We start from the raw sequence: 24,611 nt of genomic DNA, 5'->3' as shown, positions 1-24,611 counted from the left end.
ACGTTGTCTTGTGATTCTGTACATAATCTCACCTAAAATGTTAGATAATTTATTCTTAATTGGAATACTGATAAAATGGTAAATAATTTGCTCTTCATTGTACAGAAAATTGATTTCTGGGTGTCTTCCGTCTTCAACAGTTTCAGACTTCCGGCAGCAATGAGACACGGATGGCCCAAGCCAGATCAAACTGATTAATACATGCAATTTTTGTACATACAAATTTATACACCAACTGAACACCTCATATTGGTATGGCCAGATAGTTAGGCCTAAAGTTTATGGTTGTCTTTCTCTGTGTAGGGTTCTATATGATAGTTGAATTTTACTCATTATGTCCTCGTTAGTTTTCTGAACCTTCCGCTTTATTAATGTTGTACTGAAAGGATAAAAAGACAAAAAAAAAAAAAAAAAAAAAAAAAAACTACAAGTTGATGGAAGTCGGTTGATGAGATAGAGAGATAATGAGTTTATGGATGAGACGATGAACGATGGGTGATCACTGATCGTATTACCAAATTTAGAAGTGTTTAAAGTTGATCCTATTAACAAAATGATAGTCTCTTAATTGTGAAAAATGTAATTGTTGCTTTGTGTAGTGAATTTGCATCGTTCATATGGGTGAAATGTGCACTAAAGGTTTTTTTCAATGGACTCTTGATAACAAACTATTCTATGCAACTTCACATTTAAAAGTAACAAAATAAATATATCTAAGGGGAAATGTGTGTTTATAGAATGAAAGACTCTTGAATTTGAATCTCTTTCCTATATTATCATTAACTTTCCAGGGAAAAATGTAAACCATGTACATGTTGTATACTAAAAAGAATCAAAATTTATTCTAGAAACTACAGATAAGTAAATGTGAACTACTTTGTTCTTGATGTTCTTGTGACAGTGCTGAGTGTCTGCAGCTGGTTAATGACATCATCAGTGCCTGTTCCAATTCCTGAGGTGCACATCTTTGAACCACCGAAATCACATACTCCATGAATTTTGAATCACAAGGCAAGGTAATTGGCCCCGAACTTGTAACTCCATATTCTTCTTCTGCTATTCTAAACAACTCTATGAAAACTTCACTCTTCAGATAAGCCAATGGAATCATGAACCGTCTTCCATCAGTAGTGTAGACAACAAAGTGACCCTCATTAGCCACTGATCTTGGCCAAGAGATCCTTTTCTTACTCGCGGCTGCCAACTTTCGCCACTTTCTTGCCATCTTAATAAGCTTGTTTGTGCTGATCATGTTGTGAGTTTTTAGAGTGAAATGAGAGATTAAGAGAGTTTTTTTGATTCAATGTAGAAGTTATAAGTTTTTGGTTTGGAAGAGTTGGAAAATTGGGCAAGTTTTATAGCTTCAAACTGAAAGACATATCATTCATTACTCATGTCTTGTTCTCAATATTTGGAAGCAAACCCACATGGCAAGGTTCTTTTTTCCTTTAGATGCTACAAAAACAAGTGGTCCAAATATGTCTCATAAGAATTAAAACAAGCCTTTTCTTAGCCACTTAGTTTGATTATTTTATTGTAAGTTGAATGGTTATAGTTTTACATCTAATCTGCATTATTTTGCTGTTTTCTGATGCAGTTAAGAGGACAAGCATCTGCATTTAATTAAAGTTTGTATTTACATGGAAATAGGAAAGCAAGAAGTCAAGTCATTGAGCTAATTTATCAGATAAATGTGAGTATTCAGGTGGCCTTGTCAGGTGTAAGTTAATATCAGGTAACCATTTTCACAGATATCAGAACTTGTAGGCAAACTGGATAACTTGTTGCTTGATAATTAATACAAGTCTTGCAGTAACCACACAATTAGGATTCAGCATAATATATCCAAGTAACATGATAAGTTTATTTCTGAGGTGATCCGCAAGGACCATGGTGGATCAATTGGATTTCGACTTGTTATTTAACTTATGTCTTATAATGTGGAAATAAAACTTGTTATTTAAGGTTCTATATTTTTTTGTGTAATATACAATTTTAAGTCTCCAATTTTTCTCAAAAAAAATATGATTTTTTCCGTCAAAGATATGTTTTTGTTTGATTCAAATCATAATAATAATAATAATAATAATAATAATAATAATAATAATAATAATAATAGTAATAATAATAATAATAATAATCACTTCCTGCCATCATATGTCCATCTAATGTAGCTGTAATGGGAATGGTTTTATACAAAGTTGTGTGATCTGTTGCATTACAGTAGCTACTGGCTGAACTGACTGAGCTAGCTGAATTAAAGGAAACTCAATTTCTGCAAAGCTGCACGCTGCACTTTCAAATAATGATAACATAACAGAATTCGTAGTTAGAAGCTTAGTTTAATATAGTCTGTTCTGAGTAGGTTATAGGTATTGCTGGTAAAAATTTGTCAACTGATCAATTTAGGTTGAGTCAATCAGGTCTCGGTCAGGTCGGATACAATACTACAAGGCTTAACCGCAAGCTTGCGAGAATTTGTCAAACATCTTGTAAATTTGTGATCTGCACTATTTGGGAAGCGTATTACCTGCCTATGTTGATGTGCAAACATAAACAAACAACATTGGAGACACTTCTTAATCTGTATGACATCTATTTTCCTCAAATTTTGACAATAAACTATGAGTGCCATTTTTTTTCCTTTTCTCCAATAGTTTATAGTTTGTACCATGCACCATGAAGGGACCAAAACATAGATGTAACGTTAAATCAAAAACACAGGCGTAATGTTAAAGGAACAAGATCTTTTTATTTGAAATTCTTCCGGCATTTCACAAGAAGTATACTATTTATAATCTATACAAGACCTAGGAAAGTTTCTAAAAGCTACATATTAACAATTGTTGATTATTTTGTTCTCGAAGGTTATTTGACAATGCAAAATATCTGCAGGTGGTAAGGGACATGATCAGTGCCGTCTCTAAATCCTCAGCTACATGTCTTTGGATCATGGAGATTGCGTACTCCATGAAAGTTGAATCACAAGGAAGTATAATTGGCCCTGAAGCTGTGACACCAAACTCATCCGCTGCCATTCGAAAGAGCTCCGTGAAAATCTCACTTTTGAGGTAAGCCAAAGGAATCATAAACCGTCTTTTATCACTTGTGTAAACTACAAAGTGACCCTTTGCAGCAATTGTTCTTGACCATGAAATTCTTCTTCTGCTTGCAGCTGCTAGTTTTTGCCACTTTCTCGCCATTTTAATGAGCTTTTTAGTACTGACCATTTTGTAGGAGTGATCTCTAAATGAGAATGTAAACTTTTCTTTTTGCTTTCTTGAAGGTGAGACTTAGATTGAAATGTTATGTTGAGGAAGTTGGAACTGCTTGGTTGAGAATGGAGAAATGAGCAAGTTTTATAGTTTAAAGATGAGGACAGATCATGTAGGATTTCAGGTGGCCTTGTCTGATGTACATTTTTATAAGGTAACCATTTTCACAAATGTTAGAATTTGTAGGCCAAACTTAACAACTTAATGAAATTGCTGCATGAGATAGAATTTATGTCATGTAATTGTCCTAAAAGAATCCTCGTTTTCTAATATGTTAAAGAAAACATGAGATGTAATATGTACGTTCGTCTGATCTATCTTAGACTGATGAGCAATCCACCGTATTGCTTTCCAGTAAAAAATTGTGGTACACAAATTTGTGGTACCTAAAATAGTAGATAGACATTTAGTCCTTCAGGCTATAGAATGTCATTTGTGCAAGCCATTTCCAGCTGTTTTTATATGGAAAGCTCAGGTCTAAGTCTTGGTAGTATGTTTTAGTATGTTGCTCCATTGGATATTGCATTCATATTTTGATTTTTCAAGGCATCTAGTTGAAACAAAAGTCCTAGTCTTTTAACAGCTGGTTAGCTAAATGGCTACACTTCCTGCTTTCATACTGTGCATCTGATGTAGCTGAAATGGGAATAGTTTCATTGTAAAGTCATCTGTTGCATTACAGTGAATCAAAGGAAACTCAGGTCCAAATATGATATAGATATTAGGTGAAATTCTATTATAAATCCAAGACAAAGTGATCCCACTAAACTGTTATAATAATTCTATTATGTGGCTCTAATGAAGTTTGTATCAATTATCAAGCGACATGTTTGGCCTACAGTTATGAAATTTGTTAATAATGGCTGCCAAATAGACACTAAACCAAAACTACTTACTTGAATACTCAGTTTGTATCAATTTAGTTCTGGGAACTTTCCTTCTTGCACTGCGATGAGACACTGATGGCCCAAGCCAGATCAAACTGATAATACATGTAATTTTTGTACATTCAAATTAATATATGTGTGGCCAGAGTTAGGCCAAACAATAATGGCTGTCTTTCTCTACATGGTAGTTGAATGTTACTCCTTAATCCTTACTGACCCTCTTAGTTTGTTGCACAATTCGTTGCCCCCTTTATTAATGTTGTATTGAAAGAATGAGAAAATTTTTAAAAAAAAAGTTGATGGAAGGTGTGCGTGGATAAGATAGCTAGATAACGAATTTATGGATGAGACAATGAGAGAAAAGGTATTACCGATCCCATCACCAAATTTACGAGTGTAGTAAAGCTAATAGGAGGGGTTATATTACTCTCTTTCTATTATGAAAATGTAATTGTTGCTTTGTAGTGAATATCCATCATTCATGTGGGTGAAATGTGCATTAAAGGATGTTTTTCACTGACCTTTGATAGCAAACATCAATTGCAACCTCAAATAAAGAACTGAAAAAATGTGCAGAAGAATGGAAACTTGTTTGATTTGAATCTCTTTACCATATTATTATCATTAACTTTCCAGGTAAAAATGTAAACCATGTACATGTTGTATACTAAAAAGAATCAAAATTTATTCTAGAAACTACAGATAAGTAAATGTGAACTACTTTGTTCTTGATGTTCTTGTAACAGTGCTGAGTGTCTGCAGCTGGTTAAGGACATCATCAGTGCCTGTTCCAAATCCTGAGGTGCACATCTTTGAACCACAAAAATCACATACTCCATGAATTTTGATTCACAAGGCAAGGTAATTGGCCCCGAACTTGTAACTCCATATTCTTCTTCTGCTATTCTAAACAACTCTATGAAAACTTCACTCTTCAGATAAGCCAATGGAATCATGAAACGTCTTCCATCAGTAGTGTAGACAACAAAGTGACCCTCATTAGCCACTGATCTTGGCCAAGAGATCCTTTTCTTACTTGCAGCTGCCAACTTTCGCCACTTTCTTGCCATCTTAATAAGCTTGTTTGTGCTGATCATGTTGTGTGTTTTTAGAGTGAAATGAGAGATTAAGAGAGTTTTTTGATTCAATGTAGAAGTTATAAGTTTTTTGGTTTGGAAGAATTGGAAAATTGGGCAAGTTTTATAGCTTCAAACTGAAAGACATATCATTCATTACTCATGTCTTGTTCTCAATATTTGGAAGCAAACCCACATGGCAAGGTTCTTTTTTCCTTTAGATGCTACCAAAACAAGTGGTCCAAATATGTCTCATAAGAATTAATACAAGCCTTTTCTTAGCCACTTAGTTTGATTATTTTATTGTAAGCTGAATGGTTATAGATTTACATCTAATCTGCATTATTTTGCTGTTTTCTGATGCAGTTAAGAGGACAAGCATCTGCATTTAATTAAAGTTTGTATTTACATGGAAATAGGAAAGCAAGAAGTCAAGTCATTGAGCTAATTTATCAGATAAATGTAGTTCAATAATATCTTTTATTGCAACAAGCTGCCTAAGAATTTCTAGTATTATCTGAATTCTTACATGAACAAACTAATGTACAGTAGTGTACTAGTATTTGCATCATCCAATCTAGGATTAAAGATATTTTGAACTTGTTTATCTTAGTTTATATGATAGTGAAATGAGGGTGGTTGAAATTCAAACCTATGACCTCTTGTTATGCTGGCTTCTTATACCATGTCAATGAACCAATTTAATCAAAAGCTTAAGCCGATGGTTAAAGCGTTTGGAACTGATATATTGGTTCATATAGCCGACTCCAATCTTTTAGAGTTAAGACTATGGCATTGTTATTGTTATTGTTGTGTTTATGTGGAGTTGCAGATGATGGTTGTAAATAAGGGTCATTCAAAATCATTCTCTATTATTAGAGAGTAAAATTGCGTACCTCAAATCTTTTCTGGGCAGGAGCCACTAAGTATCAGTGTAATGGCATGTTGTATATGATATCAGATTAGTGAAATTGAAAGTATGATTACATGATATTATTTGTAAATCAACTGGGACTAACATAATATTGTGGTATTGATAATATGATGTTTCCCAGATAAAAAGATAGCTTGCAGGACTGATTTTATGTACCTTGTAAGCTGTACTACATGGATTTTGGTACACTTTCTATTTCAGTCTGCTCAATACATACCCTTTGATATATATAGGGAGAGTATGTTATTTATATATGAATATACAGTTGACTAATAGTACATATTACAACTTTTTGAAGCTGTGATCTTTATTGAATCCAAAAGAAGAGCAACGGAAGTCAGCTAAGAAGAGAAAGAGTGTGTCTTTCAGATTAACAAAAGTATGGTTTCTAATAATATTTATTGCATATTCCATAAAACCCGAGTCACAAGGCAGTGTGATCGGTCCATCACTAGGCATCCCAAACTCTTCTTCTGCCATCCGAAAGAGTTCCCTGAAAACGTCGCTCTTCAGGTATGATAACGGAATCATAAACCGCCTTTCATCAGCTGTATACACCACAAAATTACCTTTATCAGCCACTCGTTTAGGCCATGTAGAGTCTGCTTTTCTCGGCCACTTTCTTGCCTTTTTAATCAGCTTCCTAGTGCTCATTACCGTGTATTTGGAAGTTTTTTTCAATGCGGGAAGAGAAAAATAATCGTTAACTGAAGCTTGAGGAATGAACATTTGGAAGAACAGTTTAAGGAGGTATATATAATATATCGAAGGACACTCATTTTGTACTGGACATGTAAGGAGCAGATTTTTTGGAGCAAAAACATGTGAATTTCATACAAGAGAGAAAGTTTGCTTAGCATATGTTTAATACTGAAGGGTCATATATGCTATGAATGCGCATCTTTTTCGTGCTAGATTAGGGCAACGATGTCTCCTATGCCTTACAACAGTATAAGCATGGTTGCACAAACAATTTGTGGTTAGAAAGGGATATCTGCAAAGGTAAGAATGAAACTACGTGACCTTAATTTGTGGATGAATAAATTCATGTCATTTGTGTGAAACTAGGAATGGTCCTTAGCTTGTCTACAATGGAATGGAATGCTACAATTCAAGGTAATAATACAAGTAAAGTCCCTTGCTTGTAGATCATTCATTTAAGAAGGAATTATGTACTCTATAGTCTATACCCTTGGTAGTACTAAAATATCTAAATATGCTAGCAAAATATCTCAAGATTTTTTCGTACCAAGTTAATATCTAAATTAATATATAAATGACTCATCAAATTATGTGTTTATTATTTACGTATAGTTTTAAAGAATGTTTATGATCGGAAACATCTTTGTTGTTATAAGTGTATGGCTGCGTATATTAGACCCTAAATCCAGTCTAGGACAAGGCCCTCTGATACTAATCCAAGTGCTCAAATCTCACATAACTGCCATATAATTGTGAAAGAATGTGAAGTATGCTTTACACATTTGAAATACACTAAACTACTACAAGACGGAAACAATGAAGAGGAGCATTGAAGCCTTTTTTGTTTCCGGATAATCAAAAAAGTATTAACAATCGAGTTGCTTCCGCCTTAGCTTGCTTTCTCCGAGAGAGCCAAGATAATTTCATCTCGCGCTTTCTCAAGAGCAGCTGACAGATTCTCAGGTTTCCTTCCACCAGCTTGAGCAAAATTAGGCCTTCCACCACCACCACCTCCACAAAACTTGGCTATAGGTCCAATGAATTTGCCGGCTTGAATACCCAACCCAACAACTCCTGGCGTAAATGCAGCTACTAAACTGACCTTTCCTTCACCAGGAGATGATCCCAAAATCACTGCTGCAGGATCTTCTAAATTATTCACCATAAATTCAGCTGCGCTCTTGAGTGAATCAGCATCAGTATCATCCATTGACTCGACTATTACCCTGAATTCAATTCAAGCGGAAACATGAAATCGTAACCAAAATAACCTTCAAATTACCCCCCCCAACCCCACCCCCCCCGCCCGGGACAAATTGTGTATGCTCTTCAAAAATGTCTACAAAATGGCATAAATTTCTCACATTGTGGTCATAATCCTTTAACTAAGCGAAGCATTCAAGATAATATAGAACAAATAGAAAGTGTGTTCGACTGTTTGTGATATCACGTCATATCCGAAACTACAAGAGGTTTAGACATTATGATAACAAAGTATGAACCAAAAGAGTTGTTTTAAGATGGTAAGATCAATTACAAGGAAACCGTACCTAATTTTCTTAGCATCCCCGACAGTAAAGACTTTTTCGAGAATGGCTGATGCTCTATAAACAGCAGCTTTTGCACGTGCAGCTGAAACTTCATTTCTCACCTGTCGCAACTCCTCTAACAGGGCTTCTACCCTTGGTGTTACCTCTTCTGCCTTAACCTTAATAAATAAAAGGCGACACCATGAGGAAATTTTTGTGAAGGGAAGATCACAAACAGAATGCTGGAAGAAATAAAATTAGGTAATTATAAAATATTAAGCTTTTGCAGAGACCAGAGTTGCATACTTTGAGGGCAGAACACAAATTCTTCATATAATTGTCCCTAGTAGTGATGTATTCTATGAAAGCGTCGCCTGCTACAGCTTCGATTCGTCGGATGCCAGATGCAACTGCCTGCTCGGAGATTATTTTGAAGCCCCGTATTTCAGATGTATTACTCACATGAGTGCCACCACAGAGCTCCAGGGATACACCAGGGACTTCTACAACACGTACCTAGGCACGATAAAATCCAAGGAAACGAACAATATACATAGAAAAAAGTCATTTCCTTTGAAAAGAAATACTCAAAGTGTTTGGAACATTGTGCAAAAATGCGGTAGCAGTCTGGATCACGGTTATGGTGACCGTCACATGCATGATTAGCAAGAGCCAATAAGCAGGTGACTGCTCGTAGTAGATAAAAAACCGTCAAGGAATAAAATCTGACCTGTTCTCCGTATTTTTCTCCAAACATCGCAATCGCACCAACTCTTTTTGCAGCATCTAGTGCCATCACTTTAGTTTGAAGAAGGGTTGCATCCCCAATCCACCCATTGATAAGGCCTTCAATTTCAAAAATTTCATTGTCTGAAAGCGGCCGATGGAAGTTGAAATCAAACCTTAGACGGTCAAAGGCCACCAAAGAACCCGCTTGTGACGTTTCCTGCCCTACAACTTTTTTGAGTGCAGATTGCAACAAATGAGTAGCAGTATGATGAGCCTGGAAATAAAATTGCCAAATCTGAATTTAGACCAAATGAAGTTTACTAACAACAAAGATCCTTAAAAACAAAGTGATCACCGCCTTATTTATCCGACTCCCTCAAACACCGCCTTGATGGGAGCCACTTAATGGCATCAGAGGAAACGGAATGTGCACTACTTATCCTTAAACTCGTATTTGTAAGCTGAAAAAAACAAAGTGAACGTAGCTGGTAATACGCACAGTCGCACACTCCATTCTGAATCCAATCCCTCTCTCTTCCCGTCTTCCTCCTTTTCCTATCACCACCCAACCCCTAGCTTTCTAACCTTGATACGACTCAAAACAAAATCTATCTTACATAAATAAATCAAATAAACTTTACTAGGGCTGAACTTTGTACCTTAGCTCTTTGCCTGAGTTTGGGATCAACTGCAGCCTCCACTAGTTGACCAACCTCCAACACACCCTCTGTTATGATTCCCTTGTGAACAAATATGCTACCGGAAATTTTCTGAACATCTTTCACCTGCACGACACCATTTGTTTGACTTTCGGCATTGCTGACATAGAGAAATCCGTGGTCTCCTATTTGACCACCTGACTCGGCATAAAACGGAGTTCTATCTAGCAAGACTTCTACTTCATTTCCTTCAGTAACCTGCTTAATCGGCTTTCCATCCAACATCAAACCCTCCACCACCGCTCTTGCAGAAAGGCTATCATATCCAAGAAATTCTGTCTCTGGGATAGTTTCCGCTAGGTCTGCATCGTTTCCAACCAAAAGTTTAACAGCATTATGAGCAGCCTGAGACTGCTGTCTTTGATTCTCCATCTCGACATCAAATCCGTCCATATCTACCTCAACACCAAGCTCTTGTGCTACCTCTACGGTTATTTCCACAGGAAATCCGTAAGTATCATACAAAAGGAAAGCATCTTTCCCAGATAAACGAGGTGTTGTATTGCTGCTGTCACTTGATAATGCTTCTTTTAACATCTGGTCGAGTAATCTTTCTCCTCTCTCCAATGTCTGCACAAATCTTAGTTCTTCTCTTTTTAACTCCTCGAGAATACGGGATGCCTGGCCTCTAACATCTGGATCTATTTCAGTGCTCAATTCTATGACTTTCTGCGCTATAACAGGCAGAAATGCTCCTTCAGGGTTTCCTTTACCATCACCTTTTATGCCAAGTAATCTTCCTGTTCGAACAGCCCTCCTAATAAGGCGCCGTACCACATAACCTCTCCCAATATTTGATGGAATAACACCATCAGATATCAGATAAACAACCGCACGAACATGATCCCCAATAATCTGAAAAAAGAGTAAACAACACCATCAGACTATGTTACTTGGACTCGGGTACTGATGTTGGATACCGGTACGTGTCCAAGTGTCAGATACATTTAAATATTCAATTTTATGCCTAAATGAAGTATCTAAGTGTCATACCAATGTCCGAGCATCAACGATCGGGCACGAGTATGTGAAGAAATATGAAGAGTCCGAGTAACATAGCCATCAAATATCAGATAAAAAAAATAGCACAAGTATAATTAGCTGAAAAGGAAAAATTGCTTTAAGTTTTTTCAAAAGAAACAAATACATCCACCACATACTTTAAGTTTTGTCTTTGCCGAATCATCGCTAACTGCATAGGAAACATTAGCCAATTCTGAAGCCTTCTCTATTATTGGATAAATTAAGTCTGTTTCATAATTATTTGGAACCTGCAAAGAAAAAATGACTCCAAATCATATATGGTAATTAACCTCTCCCAATATTTGATGGCACAAAGAGTACAATATCTATAGATTCATCGTGAATAGGGTCCATATCATTTTCATTTTCCATGAGAAGTGTTTGTTATTTTATAAAGCCTTTGTATCCACTTACCTTCTGAAGAATACGAGCCAACCTTTCTAAACCAAGACCAGTATCTATATTCTTCTGCTTTAATGGCTCGAGAGTTCCATTTTCTGTTTTGTTAAATTCCATGAAAACCAGGTTGTAGAATTCAATGAATCTTGTATCGTCACCTAGATCCTTCATTGACAAGCATGGAAAGCAAAATTAGTCATCATAAATGTGGTTTCTTGCATCAACAAAACGGTTTAAAGTGATCAGAAAGAGTATGAAGGATAAACCTAAGAGTACATACAACATCCAGACAACCTCTTTCAGGATGAAAATCATAATAAAGTTCAGAGCATGGGCCACAAGGACCAGTCACTCCACTGGACCAAAAGTTGTCTTCTTCACCCATTCTCTTTATGCGCTCCACCGGAACACCAATCTGAGCCAATATTAAGTTTATATAATACTTTAGTTATAGCTTCACGTAGTAAATAAAATGTGCAGGAAACACTAAAAAGTCAACAGAAAAATCACAAATTTATCAATGGTCTGAAGAACTAGTGCACGATACAGCTCAATCAACACAGATGCAGCAACGAGTTTGAAGTAATCATCATCATCATCATACTCAATGTATCCCACTCATATGAACTATGATCAGGATCTGGGGAGGGAAGGAAGGCGTCAACTCATACCCATAAAGGAGAGTGCAGCCAAAAAGTCCATCGGCTCGAGAAAGATGAACAACGAGTTTGAAGTAAACGATTTTAAAGTAAACAACGAATAAAAAGTTTATCATTCTAGACTGCAGATGGGTGCAAGTTCGAAAATCAACGGCAGACTAGCTGAGTTCATCAATACACAGCTCAAATGGAAAACATAGCAGCTACATGTTACTAGAAAACAACATAAAATAGATAGAAAATAGCCATGTGTAAGATATAAAAATATAGAAGTTAATTGGGCTAGCTTACCTCATCATGCCATATTGCAAAGGCTTCATCATCATCTTCATAAACACTAACCCACAATTTATCTGCTGGTAAGCCAAATCTGAAAGAAAGAGACTTCATAGTATCATTTCAATTTCTTTATATCCCAAGTTTTATATAATGGGGAGTTATTTATTTCCATAAGTCTTCTTCGAAGGTTCCTCCTTATATGAGTGTCACTCGTAATTTCAAAGGTTTATAAAAATTTACTGTGATGGGAGAACATAACAAAACGATAATTTCTATCAATTTTAGCTATTAGGCAGCTCATAGACTTATGATGTTGTTAGTTCGACTTACTCTTTGGTTGAAAGTTCCCATGCCCACACAATTGCCTCTTTTTTGAAATAATCTCCAAAACTGAAATTTCCACACATAATAAACATTGTGTGATGACGAGATGTCCGACCAACATTCTCCACATCATTTGTACGTATGCACTTTTGAGCAGTCGTGGCCCGAGGCACTTGTCTAAGTACCTAGCCATTGTAAAATCTCAGTATTAAGAAAAAATTTCACTCTTCGAGTGGTTAATATTTATACTCTTTATGTTTGGAACAAAGCGGCTAAACTACAAAACAACCTCTTGTGGGCTTTAAGTTCTAAAACATCTTAAGGATTTAAAAAGAGGTGGAATTTGCACTCAAATTTGACAAAAGGTCCATTCTTCGAGCTAAGCTTTATATCATGTTCTCCCTCAACTCTTAATTTAAAGTATGTGATGGTATAGGAAATTAGGAATGATATTTTGTTCAGGCAACCTCTATTCCTATTTCCTATATTGTATTGCCTCGCGTTCTAAAGACATTATCTTTAAGGTTACATGTAGATGCTTAAATGAGATAAAGCTTAAGCTCCTCTTGGCTCTTTCAGGTCCATTTGTTTCTCTTCAGGTTAGCTAAACAGGTTTCATAGCTTATTGCATAAAATTTTGTTCTTATGGATTGCTTTCATGCAACCCTGTTTTAAATACCTGTCCCAAAAATATGGGCTTGAACTGGAGCATTCCCGCTATTGTCAAGAGAACAGTAGGATCATCAGGTACAAGAGACGAACTTGGGAGCATCTTATGACCACGGGCGGCAAAAAACTCAAGAAACCTCCGCCTAATGGAATTCCCACTGTTGGGATCATCAACAGGCTTCTCCTCCGTAATTTCTTCAGTCAAAGACTGTGCAGATGCTGAAAACTGATGAATTGAGTATAATGTCCTCATTAATGAAAGCTCAAGAACAATTACATGTTTTTATGACAGTAAAGCATACAATCAAGAACCTGACACACATCTGGTAAGAATCCGAGTAGCTTGTACTTGTCCAACTCTCGATTGTCCTCCAGGAAAGGTACTAGAAGGTGTTAACACCACCCTCCTTACAATCAAACTTGTATAGTTTCTACAGCCTATCATGATGAGAAAATCCCACAAAGTTTATAATGAGCAATTTATGAAGGCTATATAACTTCAGCCTATACATAGGTAGGAAATTCTTAAACACAAAACATAACCATAACCAGGGTATCAACATTCATTACTCCAATGCCATTTAACTGACTCACACCTAGGCATGGTTTAAAGATCGAATGTTCGCAGCCTTGCCCTTGTTAGTGATAACAAAGAGATTACTTCTAATTGACCCTTTATAGCAAACATCTTCACACAATTTAATGACTCAGTATAATTTGAAACCAAACATATACAAAACTTGAGCCCCATTGACATGGACATTAGAAATTCATCAATACTTCATTCCACAAGTTACCCAAATATATTGTGGAAGTCACTTCAGGGCAAGGTAATGTTGATACAATTTAACCAACTACATCAATATAGTTGAGAAATTCCAAAAAAAATCTTTAGGGTACTAAAAACAAACAAAAAAGGAGCCAAATTATATTCTATAATTCTACTACTTCTATTAGATTATAATCATGAAATTCAACACAACATGAAAAACTGGCAAAAGCAAACACTATTTATCAAAAGACAAATTTTTTATTCCCAGGTATGAATAATCTAATATTGGCAAGAGGGGTTTGGTGAGAATCCAACCCCGGTCACAAGCGTAAAATGGAAAATTGAAACCCTTCAACCACTACTTCAACCCATGATTCTCACATGACAAATTTCCAAATTGGGTTAATAGTTTCTTAAACTAAAAATGTATACTTTTGGCATAAAAATTCTCACCACAAAACTTTATGAATCAATTTTCTATCCTAATTCCTAAAATTCCTAAAATAACATAAAAGATAAAACTTTGCACTTCAATTTGTACAATATAAAGATTGAATAACAAATTTAACCATTTACTTAAACCAATTTTAGTCAAAAATTATACTTATTAAAAAAAAAGCAGTAATTTTTAAGAAAAAAAAAATGAAAGAATACCATGGGAATTTGTAATTCTGGGTTTTGTTCTCCGAAATAAACTGGAAGTGGGTAGTAGGAGTCCATGGGTTGCCATTGCTAATTGATTGGTTTCTCTCTCTAGTATTTGTTAATGGCCTAAAAATGGACGTTAATCGTTAACAGTTGAAAGGAGGAGTGAGAGAGAAAAGATAAGCTTCCATTATCATGGGATAATAGGAGTAATCCACATGGACACTCCCTCTTCCAGACAAAATATGAGACTTGAGAGAGGCTTCTAAAGCCTCATGTTTTAAGTTTTGTGATTAGTGAATTTTTAAAGGCATTATCTTTGAATCAACTAATTAGGGTTTTATTTTAATTTCATTTGAAAACCTTATAAAATGGGTTTAACCGACTCAAGTGAAATGAGCTTCCACGTTTTTTACTAAAGTCGATAGGCGTTAATCACAGGGATGGTTATGGTGCATGATCCTGTTGGATCCGCTCTGAATCCGCCCTTTTTTAAAGGTTTGGTCTAAATTTTTGAGACTCATCGGATCAGGGTCGGATTTGGATCCAAAAAATATTTAACAGGTCCGGGTTTGGGTCCTAAGGTAAAGACCCGAACCCGGACCCTTAACTTTTAAATTTTATATTATGAATTTCTGATTTTTAAATTCTGATATTAATTTTTTTTATTATTAATATAAGCCTTGGGCCCTTGATCAGTTAATTACTTGATTCACTTGATTGCCTTCTCAAGTTCTCATTCTCAATCCAGTAATCCTAAGTCCCTAATTTTTTTTTCATTCACTTGATTCACTATGTTTCTCATTTAATCTTTTATATTTGATTTTTAATCATGTATTTAGACATGTGTTTTTACGTTTTAATAATTATTTTGTATTTGAATTTTATGGACTCGAACAAGTATTTGTAATACGATAATAAGTTGCTTACAAAAATACCAAAAAAACTCGCAAAAGGTACAATTTTGACAAATTAAAGAGGCTTTGTATAAGACCCATTAAGGACCCTAGACCCGTCAGATTCATAGGGTTTGGATCTGGGTCTGGGTCTGGGTCCGGGTCCGGGTCTGAAAATTTTAGAACCTAAGGGTCCGGATCCGGATCTGAATCCATAAAAAATAAAAGGGTCCGGGTCCGAGTCTGGCCAGACCCGCCCCATGACCATCCCTAGTTAATCAACGCATATCAGGGATAGTCGTGGCGGCCTCGTGGGTCTATGATCCTAAAAAAAATTTGATGTGCTTATTTTTAGGGTTTGGATATTATCTTTTGAACACTAATAAATCAAAATTTAAAAATAAAAAATAGATTTGGATTCGTGTTTATATTCAAAATATTATTGAAATTATTGCGCCTGATTCAATCGTTACTCCTTAATTCAAACATCATATTGTACAATTTACTAAATGATTGCTAAATGACAAATTTCATAATTATAGGACTTTTGCCAATAGGCTTTGTGTTTATAATTCATTGTTTTTAAGACTAGGATCTAAAATCTACACAAAATTAAAAATAATTATTACCATATTAAAGATTATTTGCGACAATTAAGCCCCAATTACAAGTTGTTTTAGTAAAATTTTCAAAAGTGTGATAATAATACAATATTATAGATCTATATTATTTTAAGTAAATTTTTAATAAATAATTATAGGAAAATCAAATTTGAATTTTTCTAAATTTTTAATTGTAAAATTTTCCTTAAAAACTTAACATAATGCTCTCTTTTTAGATATATCATTTTATGAAAATATTTTTTGAATTAATAGCTATATAATAATATTGTCATTCTAATGTAATTATAAGGTAATGACAATAGGAAGTAATTTTTATTTCAGAAGACTTATGAGAAAAAATTAAGGATATATAATTGACACAAAATACTGAATTTTGAAAATTATATTGCACGATTGTATATTTCAGTAGCAAATGAACCCTAATAACAACTTTAAAAATAACCATTAGTTTCATCTTCATTTAAACAATCCCTCCTCTTTTATCATTTCAACCAAATAATTCACTTAGTTAGAACAGTTTACGAATTCTTTTACATTTCACTCAATTTTGTATTTCAAAAACCTACAATGTGAGTATATACCTATATCTAGTGGGTAAAATTAAAGGGCATTATTAAACTTTACCACTCTTTTAATTTATCGTCATCCTTTATATAATGAATTTTTAAGATTGTCTCTGTATAATTTTCAAATTCTATCTCTCTAAAAACTCTCTGAAAACACTCTCTAAACTAAAACAAGCTAAAACTTGAAATCAAATCACAATGGCGAACCAAAATGAGCATGAATACGATTCGGTAAGAAATTTAATCGATTCGAATTTTTTCATAAAAAATAAAAAAAGGAAGAACACCAGTCGCGCACGACCGCATTGCGGGTGGGTCACATGAAACGCGCGACTGGACCACGGTTCAGTCGTATGTTTCACGAGACCCACCCACTGCCTAGTCGCGCGCAACTCATCCCCTTTTTTATTTTTACTTTTTTTGAATTTTATTTCTCTTATTTATTTAAATTATTTTTTATTTTATTATTATTTAATATATGTTTTAGTAAATTATTTTATTTTATAATTTATATATATTATATTTACCTAATTATTATTTATTTAATATTTTGTATTGTTATTGTTAATTTATTTGAGATTTTAATTATTAAACTAAATTATTATTACAGATGGACTTGCATGTAGTAGATCTAGTGGGTCGCGGATCGAGATCTTCATCACGCAAGAGATCTAGTGGTAGATTAGTGCTCGATCAACACAATCGTCAGTTGGAATTAACTTTAGTCTCAACTTATCTGGAACCCCTCTCTCCTTTTTGTTATTCAAATTAGTTTATTACAATTGAATGTTACTAATTTTACTTTTATTACAGATGGTTCAGCAGGTCGTGATTTTTCACTCTTTCCATGGCCCAAATACATTCCGCATATTTTTTTCTCTGTACTTGTTTGATTGGATTGATGTTATCGGTGATGAAAACTGTGAATTCAGAACTATTGCCATCACAGAGTTGGGAGGCGAGGAGGCATGGCCTCTTTTACAATGTGCAATGTTTATGGAAATGCAAACGAATAGAGAGCAATACCTACGTGTGTATCTATCAGCAAAGACGCTAGATAATGCTATGTTCAGAATTGGTTCACATAGCAAGGAACTAGCACCATTTATTCACTAGTTGGAAGCACCAATGGGATTGTACTCTACAGCAACGTTTCTTAACATTGCTATTCCGTACTATGGTTCTGTTGACGGTAATCCCCACTATAATTGTTTAGTTCTTCCATTAAGGAGAACAGCGGGAGTGCATGGCGTAAATAAAGTTCTACATATTTCATGGGTGAATAGAAATCATTATGTTCAACTTTTAATGAACGATGATTCATCTCCACTGCCCCTATTCACAATAGCCATACAAATACGCCAGCAATCTCATCATAATCGGCATTCGCAGTAAGTATAGGGTGAGGTCGCATCCCAATTCTAGTCTTGTCCACTAGCAGTGTTGAACCCACAATAGTCATATAATAGGTTGTAGACTATGTCTCTAAAGACTGAGACCAGTGGTATATGTGCATAATTCTTCGAAGCCAAGTTGCGCGCGACCCAACCGCAAAGGAGTCGCACAAAACGCGTGACTAGACCGTGGCTCAGTCGCACATATAACTATTATTAAAACACTGCTGATGTCATCACTTTTTAAATTACTTATGTGTTACTTTCTCAATAAAAATTTTCTCTCTAAAATTCAATGATGATGTCATTGTTATCATGATTAATGTTTATATCTTTGACTTTTCAACTCTTTAATTATGACTTTAATATTATTTATATTGATTGATTTTTTACTTTTTAGATCACAATATTTAATGTATTACAAAAACATGTATTTTATTTTATTTTATTCAATTATTTATTAAATGAGTTTATGATATTTTGGATGGATAAAACATAAAGCTGTAAATTTTAAATTCTTTATTTATACAAATATGTCAGAAATTTAACAAAGTCGTGTATTGCACGGACATTATCTAGTGGTAAATAATTCAAAGTTAATTTGAGTCGAAGTAAAAAAATAAAAAGAAATATAAAAAACAAGTATTTAATATTGTTAAACACGTTGGGCCATATTTTTTTGCTTCATAAATGACCGACATTACTCTTCAGATTTACTCCTACATTTGTAGTTTTGTGCTTCATTGATTGATAGATAGATTGAGAAAAATTATTTAGAATAATCTAATTTTTTTATAATTTTTTTATAATAATGCTACCTATTTATTAATTATGAATAATTTCATTTTTGGTTGTATTTTCCCAGAGTAAATTTAGTAACCGGATAACTTGCTATAGGCTATAGTAAGTTTTATTTTTAAAAAAAGATAAGTTAAAATAAAATGTCAAAAAAATTATTAAAAATATTTTCTAATTTTTTTATTATTTAAAATTTTTTATTTAAATTCAAAATTTTTCTTCAGTTTTATATTAATTTTCAGTTTTTTGGTAAATTCTTGTAGGAAAATCATAAAAAGGTTGAATTATTGAAAGTAATTTTTCGGTTTAATTTTTTTGCCTTTATCCATCTATATGGGCATTTTTTTAGGAAAAATTGTTGTGATTAATTCAACCTATTTTCCATTATCAGTCAATAATCCCATCTTTTGAAAACTTTTTAATAATTCAATCTTTACTTTCAGTTTGTTGCCAATAGACCCTTCAAATAGATGACCTGCTATACCAGTTTCCCTCTCATCTTCTTCCTTCTTTATAGTAATCCAATCTATTTCCCATTACCTGTCAATAATCATACCTTCAAAGTTTTGTTCAATAATCCAACCTTTGCTTTCTATTTGTTGGCAATAGACCCTTCAAGAAGCTAAAGGAAATTACTATTATTTCGCAAGCTTATGAAGTTGATCATTGCATAAATAGTAATTGTCTTTACATACATATCCCTTCAACTAATGGTTTTCAAAAATCCGACCTGCTTAACTCGACTCGTCGACCCGCTAACCTACAACTTAAATGGCATGTCAATTTTTTTAGAAATAATATAATTCGGGTCGGGTACTCGACCCGCCTTAACCAAGTTGGGTCATGGGCCACAAAATACATTGACTCGAGTACTCGCCGACCCGTTATATATTATCTTTATCAAGTTGTAATTTACACGTTAAAATTTTATAATCAATATAATTATAAAAAATTAATAATAGTCGTAAGTTTTTCGCTTCCCTTCAAAGTAAAATACCCCTTCTAATCAGTGGCAAAGAGAAATTGAGTATTTCAAAAATTGTGGATTTTTAAATAATAATTGAAGAGAAAATGTGTTAAAGAAATTAAAAGAGACTTAACATGTATGGATGAGATATGTTGGATTATTATAAACTAGTGGCAACACGAAATTGAGTATTTAGCTTCATGAAGGGTCCATTGGCAACAAAATGAAAACAAGGGTTAAATTATTAAAAAAAAATTCAAAAGGTGAAATTATTGGCAGGTAATGGGAAATAGATTGGATTATTATAAAGAAGGAGAAAATAAGAGGTAATCTGATATAGCAAGTCATTTTCTAAAGTGTCTTTCAGCAACAAACTGAAAGCAAAAGTTGGATTATTAAAAAAATTTCAAAAGATGAGATTATTAGCAGGTAATTAAAAATAGGTTGAATTATTCACAATAATTTTTTTTTAATATAATAGGTAGAATGATGGAAAAAATGGTTTGATGAAAATCAAAGCTAAAACTTATTAAGACAATATTTGATGACTTTGATGTAAAATGTAACAATTTACAAAGACAATAAAAAGTCTATAACAATTAATAGTTATTCATCTGTTTTATATTATTTATTACATTTTGATCAAAATTATGAGAGTTATTTGTAAAATGTAATAAATAATATGAGATAAAAAAAAGGAAATCAAAAGAAATTTACTATTTTGATGAAATTTATAAGTGCCTTTATGTAATTGTTTTGGTAATTTGATTTATTCGATCTTCAAATATTACTTTGATCATCCTTTATCTCAATATATAAGATGATATGAACTTTAAAATGTTATTTATATGTAAACTTTAAAACAAATTAGATGGGTTAAAATTAGGAGAATGACATACAACCTTTAATTAGGGATATAAATTCATTTTCTAAATTTAAATTACCTTTTAATTTCAATACAAATTACGCAAAGAATGATGTTATTAAAATATTAATCTTATCTTTCATCAAATATATGATTTCAATGTGTTAGAATTAGTGCTTCAAAATTAGGAATTGATTTGTTTCAATTTGACATTATTATAAATTTGTTAAAATTAGTTTTAATCCTTAATTTACAAGTGTTTTTTAGTGGGTGATTCAACTGCTAGAATTAGTGGGATTATGTTGATACACTATCTAGAGTTAATTTTCTAATCATTTTGCATTTTAAATGGAGTACTTCCTATTTTTCAAAATATTTGTAATATTTAACTTTTTACATAGTTTAATACACTATTTTAATTTTTAATATCTCTACTCACGTATAATAAAAAATTATAAAAATTTGATATTTATAATCTTTACATTGAGACAAATCAAACCAGATCCTATTTAACTATATCTTAACTTATAAATTAAAAAATAATGTCAAATAAAGCTATTTTTACAATGTTACAAAGTACATCGAAACTGCTAAAGTAAGATTTATCGTTTTTATTTTTATTTTTTTCCTAAGCGAAACATATAAGTTTACAACTTGCTTTGTGGGCCAAGGTCGCCGTGTATCTGAAATGTGCTTACCAGCAAATCTCCCGATTTTTATCTTCGCCCTTGTCTTTTACTTCCATTCTATATATAGTAAGCCATCACCGTCTCCTACAAACAAACAATTATCTCAAACAAATCTCAAAACAATAAAAAAAAATAAATAATAATGGCTCTTTTTCTCTGCCTCTTTTTTCTTTTGTTCTCCTCTGCCTCAGCTGCTTGCAACCAATGTGTCTTAGCTAAAGCTGCTTTCTTTGGTAGTGATAAAGCTCTCATCGGTAACTTACTTCTTTTAGTAATCCAACTGATTTATATGTGTTATGTTTGGATGAATTGATAAATACCCAGATAATAAATTGTCAAAATATGAAGTGGGTAACTGTAAATTTGGTGAAATAATGCAGGTGGAGCTTGTGGGTATGGTCCTTTAGCTTTGAACTTTTATGCTGGACATGTTGCTGCTGCTCTTCCTCCTATTTTTCAGAATGGTGTTGGTTGTGGTGCTTGCTATCAGGTTTTTATTTCACTTTATTAAGATCTACTCTAATTGCTTAAACCCTTAATTCACTCAGATTTAATTGCACATAATTAATTGTTTAAATTATATACTTAATTACACTCTTAATGTGTTCATTCTAACATACTACCTTGGTATTCACACTGAAGGAAGGTAGAACAAAAATATACACAATAAATTTTTAAGGCCTAGTGTTTTTTTAAATTTTAAAGCTTAAAAACAAGTAACTCAACTAAAACAATAGTAATGTAATATACTGTCGATTAATAATTAAAGCCCTTAAATTTGGAAAGCATGTACGGTGGGGCACCTTAAACATGCTCAAAACTCAAGAATCACCTATGCGGCCATTCTATTGTTGGAAAATAATTTACTTTGATCTCAAATCGAAAAATTAGAAAGAAGTTGACTATTATATATGTTTAGTGGGCTATTCCTTCTAATACCAATTGGTCTTAGGATGAATTCTCATTGGCCTTGTGTGTAGTCTTACTCTCCTCTTATATTGGTCTTATTGTGTACAAGCCCAATAACAAATTTATCATTGTATCAGAGCCAACGACTTCCAATTAACCGGAAAAAAAAAGTGATCTTCCATAACAAACAACTTGCGGATTCGAAAAAATTTTCCCGCCGAATTAAAAAAAATTCATATGTGAGAAGTATTGGAAAATAATCCACTTGTGATTCCACACTGAAGAATTAGAGAGAATTTGACTATCATATGTACTTGATGGGCTACTCCTCCTAATACCAATTAATTTTAGGGTGGAACTTCATCGGTTTTGTATGTAGTCAACTCTCCTCTTATGTGGGTCTTATTGTATACAAGTCCAATAACAAATTAATCGCTCAGCATTCATATTTATATATTGCATTTTTGGGTGCTGTTGAGACATGATTGATAAAGGTTGGAAAATCTCTTCAATTTATGAAAAGAGAGACCAATACTACTTCAACAATGCAAGATTTTGTGTTGTGTTTGGGTAGTGAAAGAAATTGGTGTACAATAATTATAAGTTGACCTTGGTTGATGGTACAAGTTCTAGAATAACAGAGCTGATTTGCTGTGTTGAACAGATAAGATGCAAGAACACTGCTGTTTGCAATAGAGCAGGAACAACAATTGTGGTCACTGATATCCATACTGACAAGACCAACACTACTGATTTTGTGCTAAGTAGCAGAGCCTTTAGGGCTATGGCCTTACCTGGAAAGGACACACAAGTCTTACAACTCGGGATTACAGAAGTCGAATATAAGAGGTGAAAATCATTTGTTTGGTTCTTATTTGAGAATTTGTGATCTTCATACTTTATGAGTCCGGCTAATAGGCTAACAGTATGGCAACTAACAGGACATGAACAGATAATTAAACCCTTATCTAAGCTATAAATCATTTATATATGATTCATGATAAATATGCTTCAGGGTGCCCTGTGTCTACAAAGGTCAAAACTTGGCTTTTCGAGTGGAAGAGTTCAGCCATCCTCCCAACTATTTGGCAATCAAAATCCTCTACCAAGGCGGTCAAACCACTATCTCAGGCGCTGAAGTAGCTGCAGTAAGTTTCAAAGCTTACAATTACTTCATCTGATTACTGATCGACGTAGGGGCAAATCTATAAAACTAGTATAGGATGGGTCAAACACTCATTTTTGTATGCAAACTGAACCATTTTGACTGCTGTTTTTCTATAATATGTTGCACAAATATTACTAGGATTTTAGTTAAATAACCTTGACTGTAACCTAGGCAGACTCGAACCTAAATTTTCCCACTTGGTTTGTAAAAGTATTGTTGTATGAGTTTCATTAACCTTTTTATCTACCGCGGGATTGTTTCACTTAATATAGGTTGGTAAACCAAGCAACTGGATTCCCATGAGCCGAAATTATGGGGCAGTTTGGGACACAAGCAAGGCTCCAACCGGAAACCTAATGTTCAGGTTTATCATCAAATCAGGCATCAAGAATCAATACTTCGTTACGAATCCAGTCCTGCCCCCGAACTGGAAGCCTGGTGTCATATATAACTCTAAGGTGCAAATCACTAATGTTGCTCTAGATGGTTGCACTCCTTGCAAACCCTGGTAGATAAACCATACGACGATCTTTGATCTCCTTCTGAGTAATGTTGTGCGCGTATGGAGATCATTTTTGCGTACTAAGTGTTACCTGAGCTGAAAATTGTAGCAAAAATGCCTAAGAAGGATCTTTAGTTTTATGTAACGCTTGTTATTTTGAAATAAATAAGTCATGATACTTGTTATACTCATTTGTGTTCATTTATCGTTTCTCTGTTTCACTGTCTAGTGAATATGATGAAAACTTGTATAATCTTGCTTGTATGTGCCACTACTACTAAATGTTTTCACTCGATTCACACGAAGCATATACCTTTTTTATTCTGGCTAAGGAGAACCTGTTAAATTAGGCTGGACTTAATATGAATGCCGGTGTATTATCGAGTAAACATGAAGGGCACATATTCCATAAACCAAGGAGAATACCATCCCATAACCATATGATAATAGGAGGAAGGGTTCTAGTAACTAATAAAGTGTGCACATCATCATTAATTCATCGATGTGGAATAAATCATCCGAACACAATTCTCTATAGGTAAGATCAGGAGATGGGCATTTGATTTTTTAAATGAGAACTGAACTTCTATCACAAGGTAAAATATGATAAAAT

At 33.8% G+C, this 24,611-nt stretch overlaps 6 protein-coding genes across 10 annotated transcripts; 1 reads left to right on the top strand and 5 right to left on the bottom strand.

Moving 5' to 3' along the window:
* Window positions 1–501: 501 nt before the first annotated feature.
* On the bottom strand, window positions 502–1,344 carry LOC130798033 (auxin-responsive protein SAUR64-like). Its single transcript, XM_057660882.1, has one exon. It carries the CDS (start codon window positions 1,250–1,252, stop codon window positions 845–847), a length of 408 nt encoding a protein of 135 aa, XP_057516865.1. The 5' UTR covers window positions 1,253–1,344; the 3' UTR covers window positions 502–844.
* A 1,359-nt stretch (window positions 1,345–2,703) lies between these two features.
* Window positions 2,704–3,293, bottom strand: LOC130798050 (auxin-responsive protein SAUR64-like). The gene has a single exon (XM_057660906.1). It carries the CDS (start codon window positions 3,228–3,230, stop codon window positions 2,823–2,825), a length of 408 nt encoding a protein of 135 aa, XP_057516889.1. The 5' UTR covers window positions 3,231–3,293; the 3' UTR covers window positions 2,704–2,822.
* A 1,445-nt stretch (window positions 3,294–4,738) lies between these two features.
* Window positions 4,739–5,379, bottom strand: LOC130798028 (auxin-responsive protein SAUR64-like). Its single transcript, XM_057660870.1, has one exon. The coding sequence runs from the start codon at window positions 5,257–5,259 to the stop codon at window positions 4,852–4,854; it is 408 nt and encodes a 135-aa protein (XP_057516853.1). The 5' UTR covers window positions 5,260–5,379; the 3' UTR covers window positions 4,739–4,851.
* Window positions 5,380–6,454: 1,075 nt separating this feature from the next.
* LOC130828234 (auxin-responsive protein SAUR68-like) lies at window positions 6,455–7,452 on the bottom strand. The gene has a single exon (XM_057694089.1). It carries the CDS (start codon window positions 6,899–6,901, stop codon window positions 6,455–6,457), a length of 447 nt encoding a protein of 148 aa, XP_057550072.1. The 5' UTR covers window positions 6,902–7,452.
* A 143-nt stretch (window positions 7,453–7,595) lies between these two features.
* Window positions 7,596–14,934, bottom strand: LOC130798004 (alanine--tRNA ligase, chloroplastic/mitochondrial). Of its 5 annotated transcripts, none has more exons than XM_057660824.1 (13): window positions 14,631–14,934; window positions 13,517–13,642; window positions 13,215–13,423; window positions 12,542–12,720; window positions 12,224–12,302; window positions 11,554–11,688; window positions 11,289–11,438; window positions 11,012–11,122; window positions 9,792–10,706; window positions 9,134–9,406; window positions 8,710–8,919; window positions 8,425–8,582; window positions 7,596–8,100 (listed from the first exon to the last, which is right to left on the bottom strand). In XM_057660824.1, exons 1-13 carry the CDS (start codon window positions 14,704–14,706, stop codon window positions 7,764–7,766), a joined length of 2,958 nt encoding a protein of 985 aa, XP_057516807.1. In that variant the 5' UTR covers window positions 14,707–14,934; the 3' UTR covers window positions 7,596–7,763. The 5 variants fall into 5 exon arrangements, with proteins under 5 accessions (XP_057516807.1, XP_057516816.1, XP_057516825.1 ...); XM_057660833.1 differs by having other exon boundaries at window positions 13,526–13,642; window positions 14,631–14,886; XM_057660842.1 differs by having other exon boundaries at window positions 13,215–13,430; window positions 14,631–14,645.
* A 6,386-nt stretch (window positions 14,935–21,320) lies between these two features.
* Window positions 21,321–24,189, top strand: LOC130797994 (expansin-like A1). The gene is made up of 5 exons (XM_057660815.1): window positions 21,321–21,673; window positions 21,800–21,909; window positions 22,993–23,177; window positions 23,344–23,476; window positions 23,769–24,189. The coding sequence occupies exons 1-5, from the start codon at window positions 21,562–21,564 to the stop codon at window positions 24,006–24,008; spliced, it is 780 nt and encodes a 259-aa protein (XP_057516798.1). The 5' UTR covers window positions 21,321–21,561; the 3' UTR covers window positions 24,009–24,189.
* Window positions 24,190–24,611: the final 422 nt, after the last annotated feature.

The sequence above is a fragment of the Amaranthus tricolor genome, chromosome 1, assembly GCF_026212465.1.
Source record: "Amaranthus tricolor cultivar Red isolate AtriRed21 chromosome 1, ASM2621246v1, whole genome shotgun sequence".
NCBI lineage: Eukaryota > Viridiplantae > Streptophyta > Magnoliopsida > Caryophyllales > Amaranthaceae > Amaranthus > Amaranthus tricolor.
The sequence above is the reverse complement of the archived record's forward strand: the minus strand, read 5'-3'. Positions and strand labels throughout refer to the sequence as shown.

Excerpts from the sequence above, each read along its gene's own strand:
- LOC130798033 (XM_057660882.1), bottom strand. The coding sequence starts at position 1,252 with ATGATCAGCACAAACAAGCTTATTAAGATGGCAAGAAAGTGGCGAAAG.
- LOC130798050 (XM_057660906.1), bottom strand. The coding sequence starts at position 3,230 with ATGGTCAGTACTAAAAAGCTCATTAAAATGGCGAGAAAGTGGCAAAAA.
- LOC130798028 (XM_057660870.1), bottom strand. The coding sequence starts at position 5,259 with ATGATCAGCACAAACAAGCTTATTAAGATGGCAAGAAAGTGGCGAAAG.
- LOC130828234 (XM_057694089.1), bottom strand. The coding sequence starts at position 6,901 with ATGTTCATTCCTCAAGCTTCAGTTAACGATTATTTTTCTCTTCCCGCA.
- LOC130798004 (XM_057660824.1), bottom strand. The coding sequence starts at position 14,706 with ATGGCAACCCATGGACTCCTACTACCCACTTCCAGTTTATTTCGGAGA. Across the intron at positions 12,721-13,214 it reads AGCCCATATTTTTGGGACAG|GTACTTAGACAAGTGCCTCG; the intron begins GTATTTAAAACA and ends TACAATGGCTAG. Across the intron at positions 8,583-8,709 it reads ATTTGTGTTCTGCCCTCAAA|GTTAAGGCAGAAGAGGTAAC; the intron begins GTATGCAACTCT and ends TTATTTATTAAG.
- LOC130797994 (XM_057660815.1), top strand. The coding sequence starts at position 21,562 with ATGGCTCTTTTTCTCTGCCTCTTTTTTCTTTTGTTCTCCTCTGCCTCA. Across the intron at positions 21,910-22,992 it reads GTTGTGGTGCTTGCTATCAG|ATAAGATGCAAGAACACTGC; the intron begins GTTTTTATTTCA and ends TGTGTTGAACAG. Across the intron at positions 23,477-23,768 it reads CAGGCGCTGAAGTAGCTGCA|GTTGGTAAACCAAGCAACTG; the intron begins GTAAGTTTCAAA and ends CACTTAATATAG.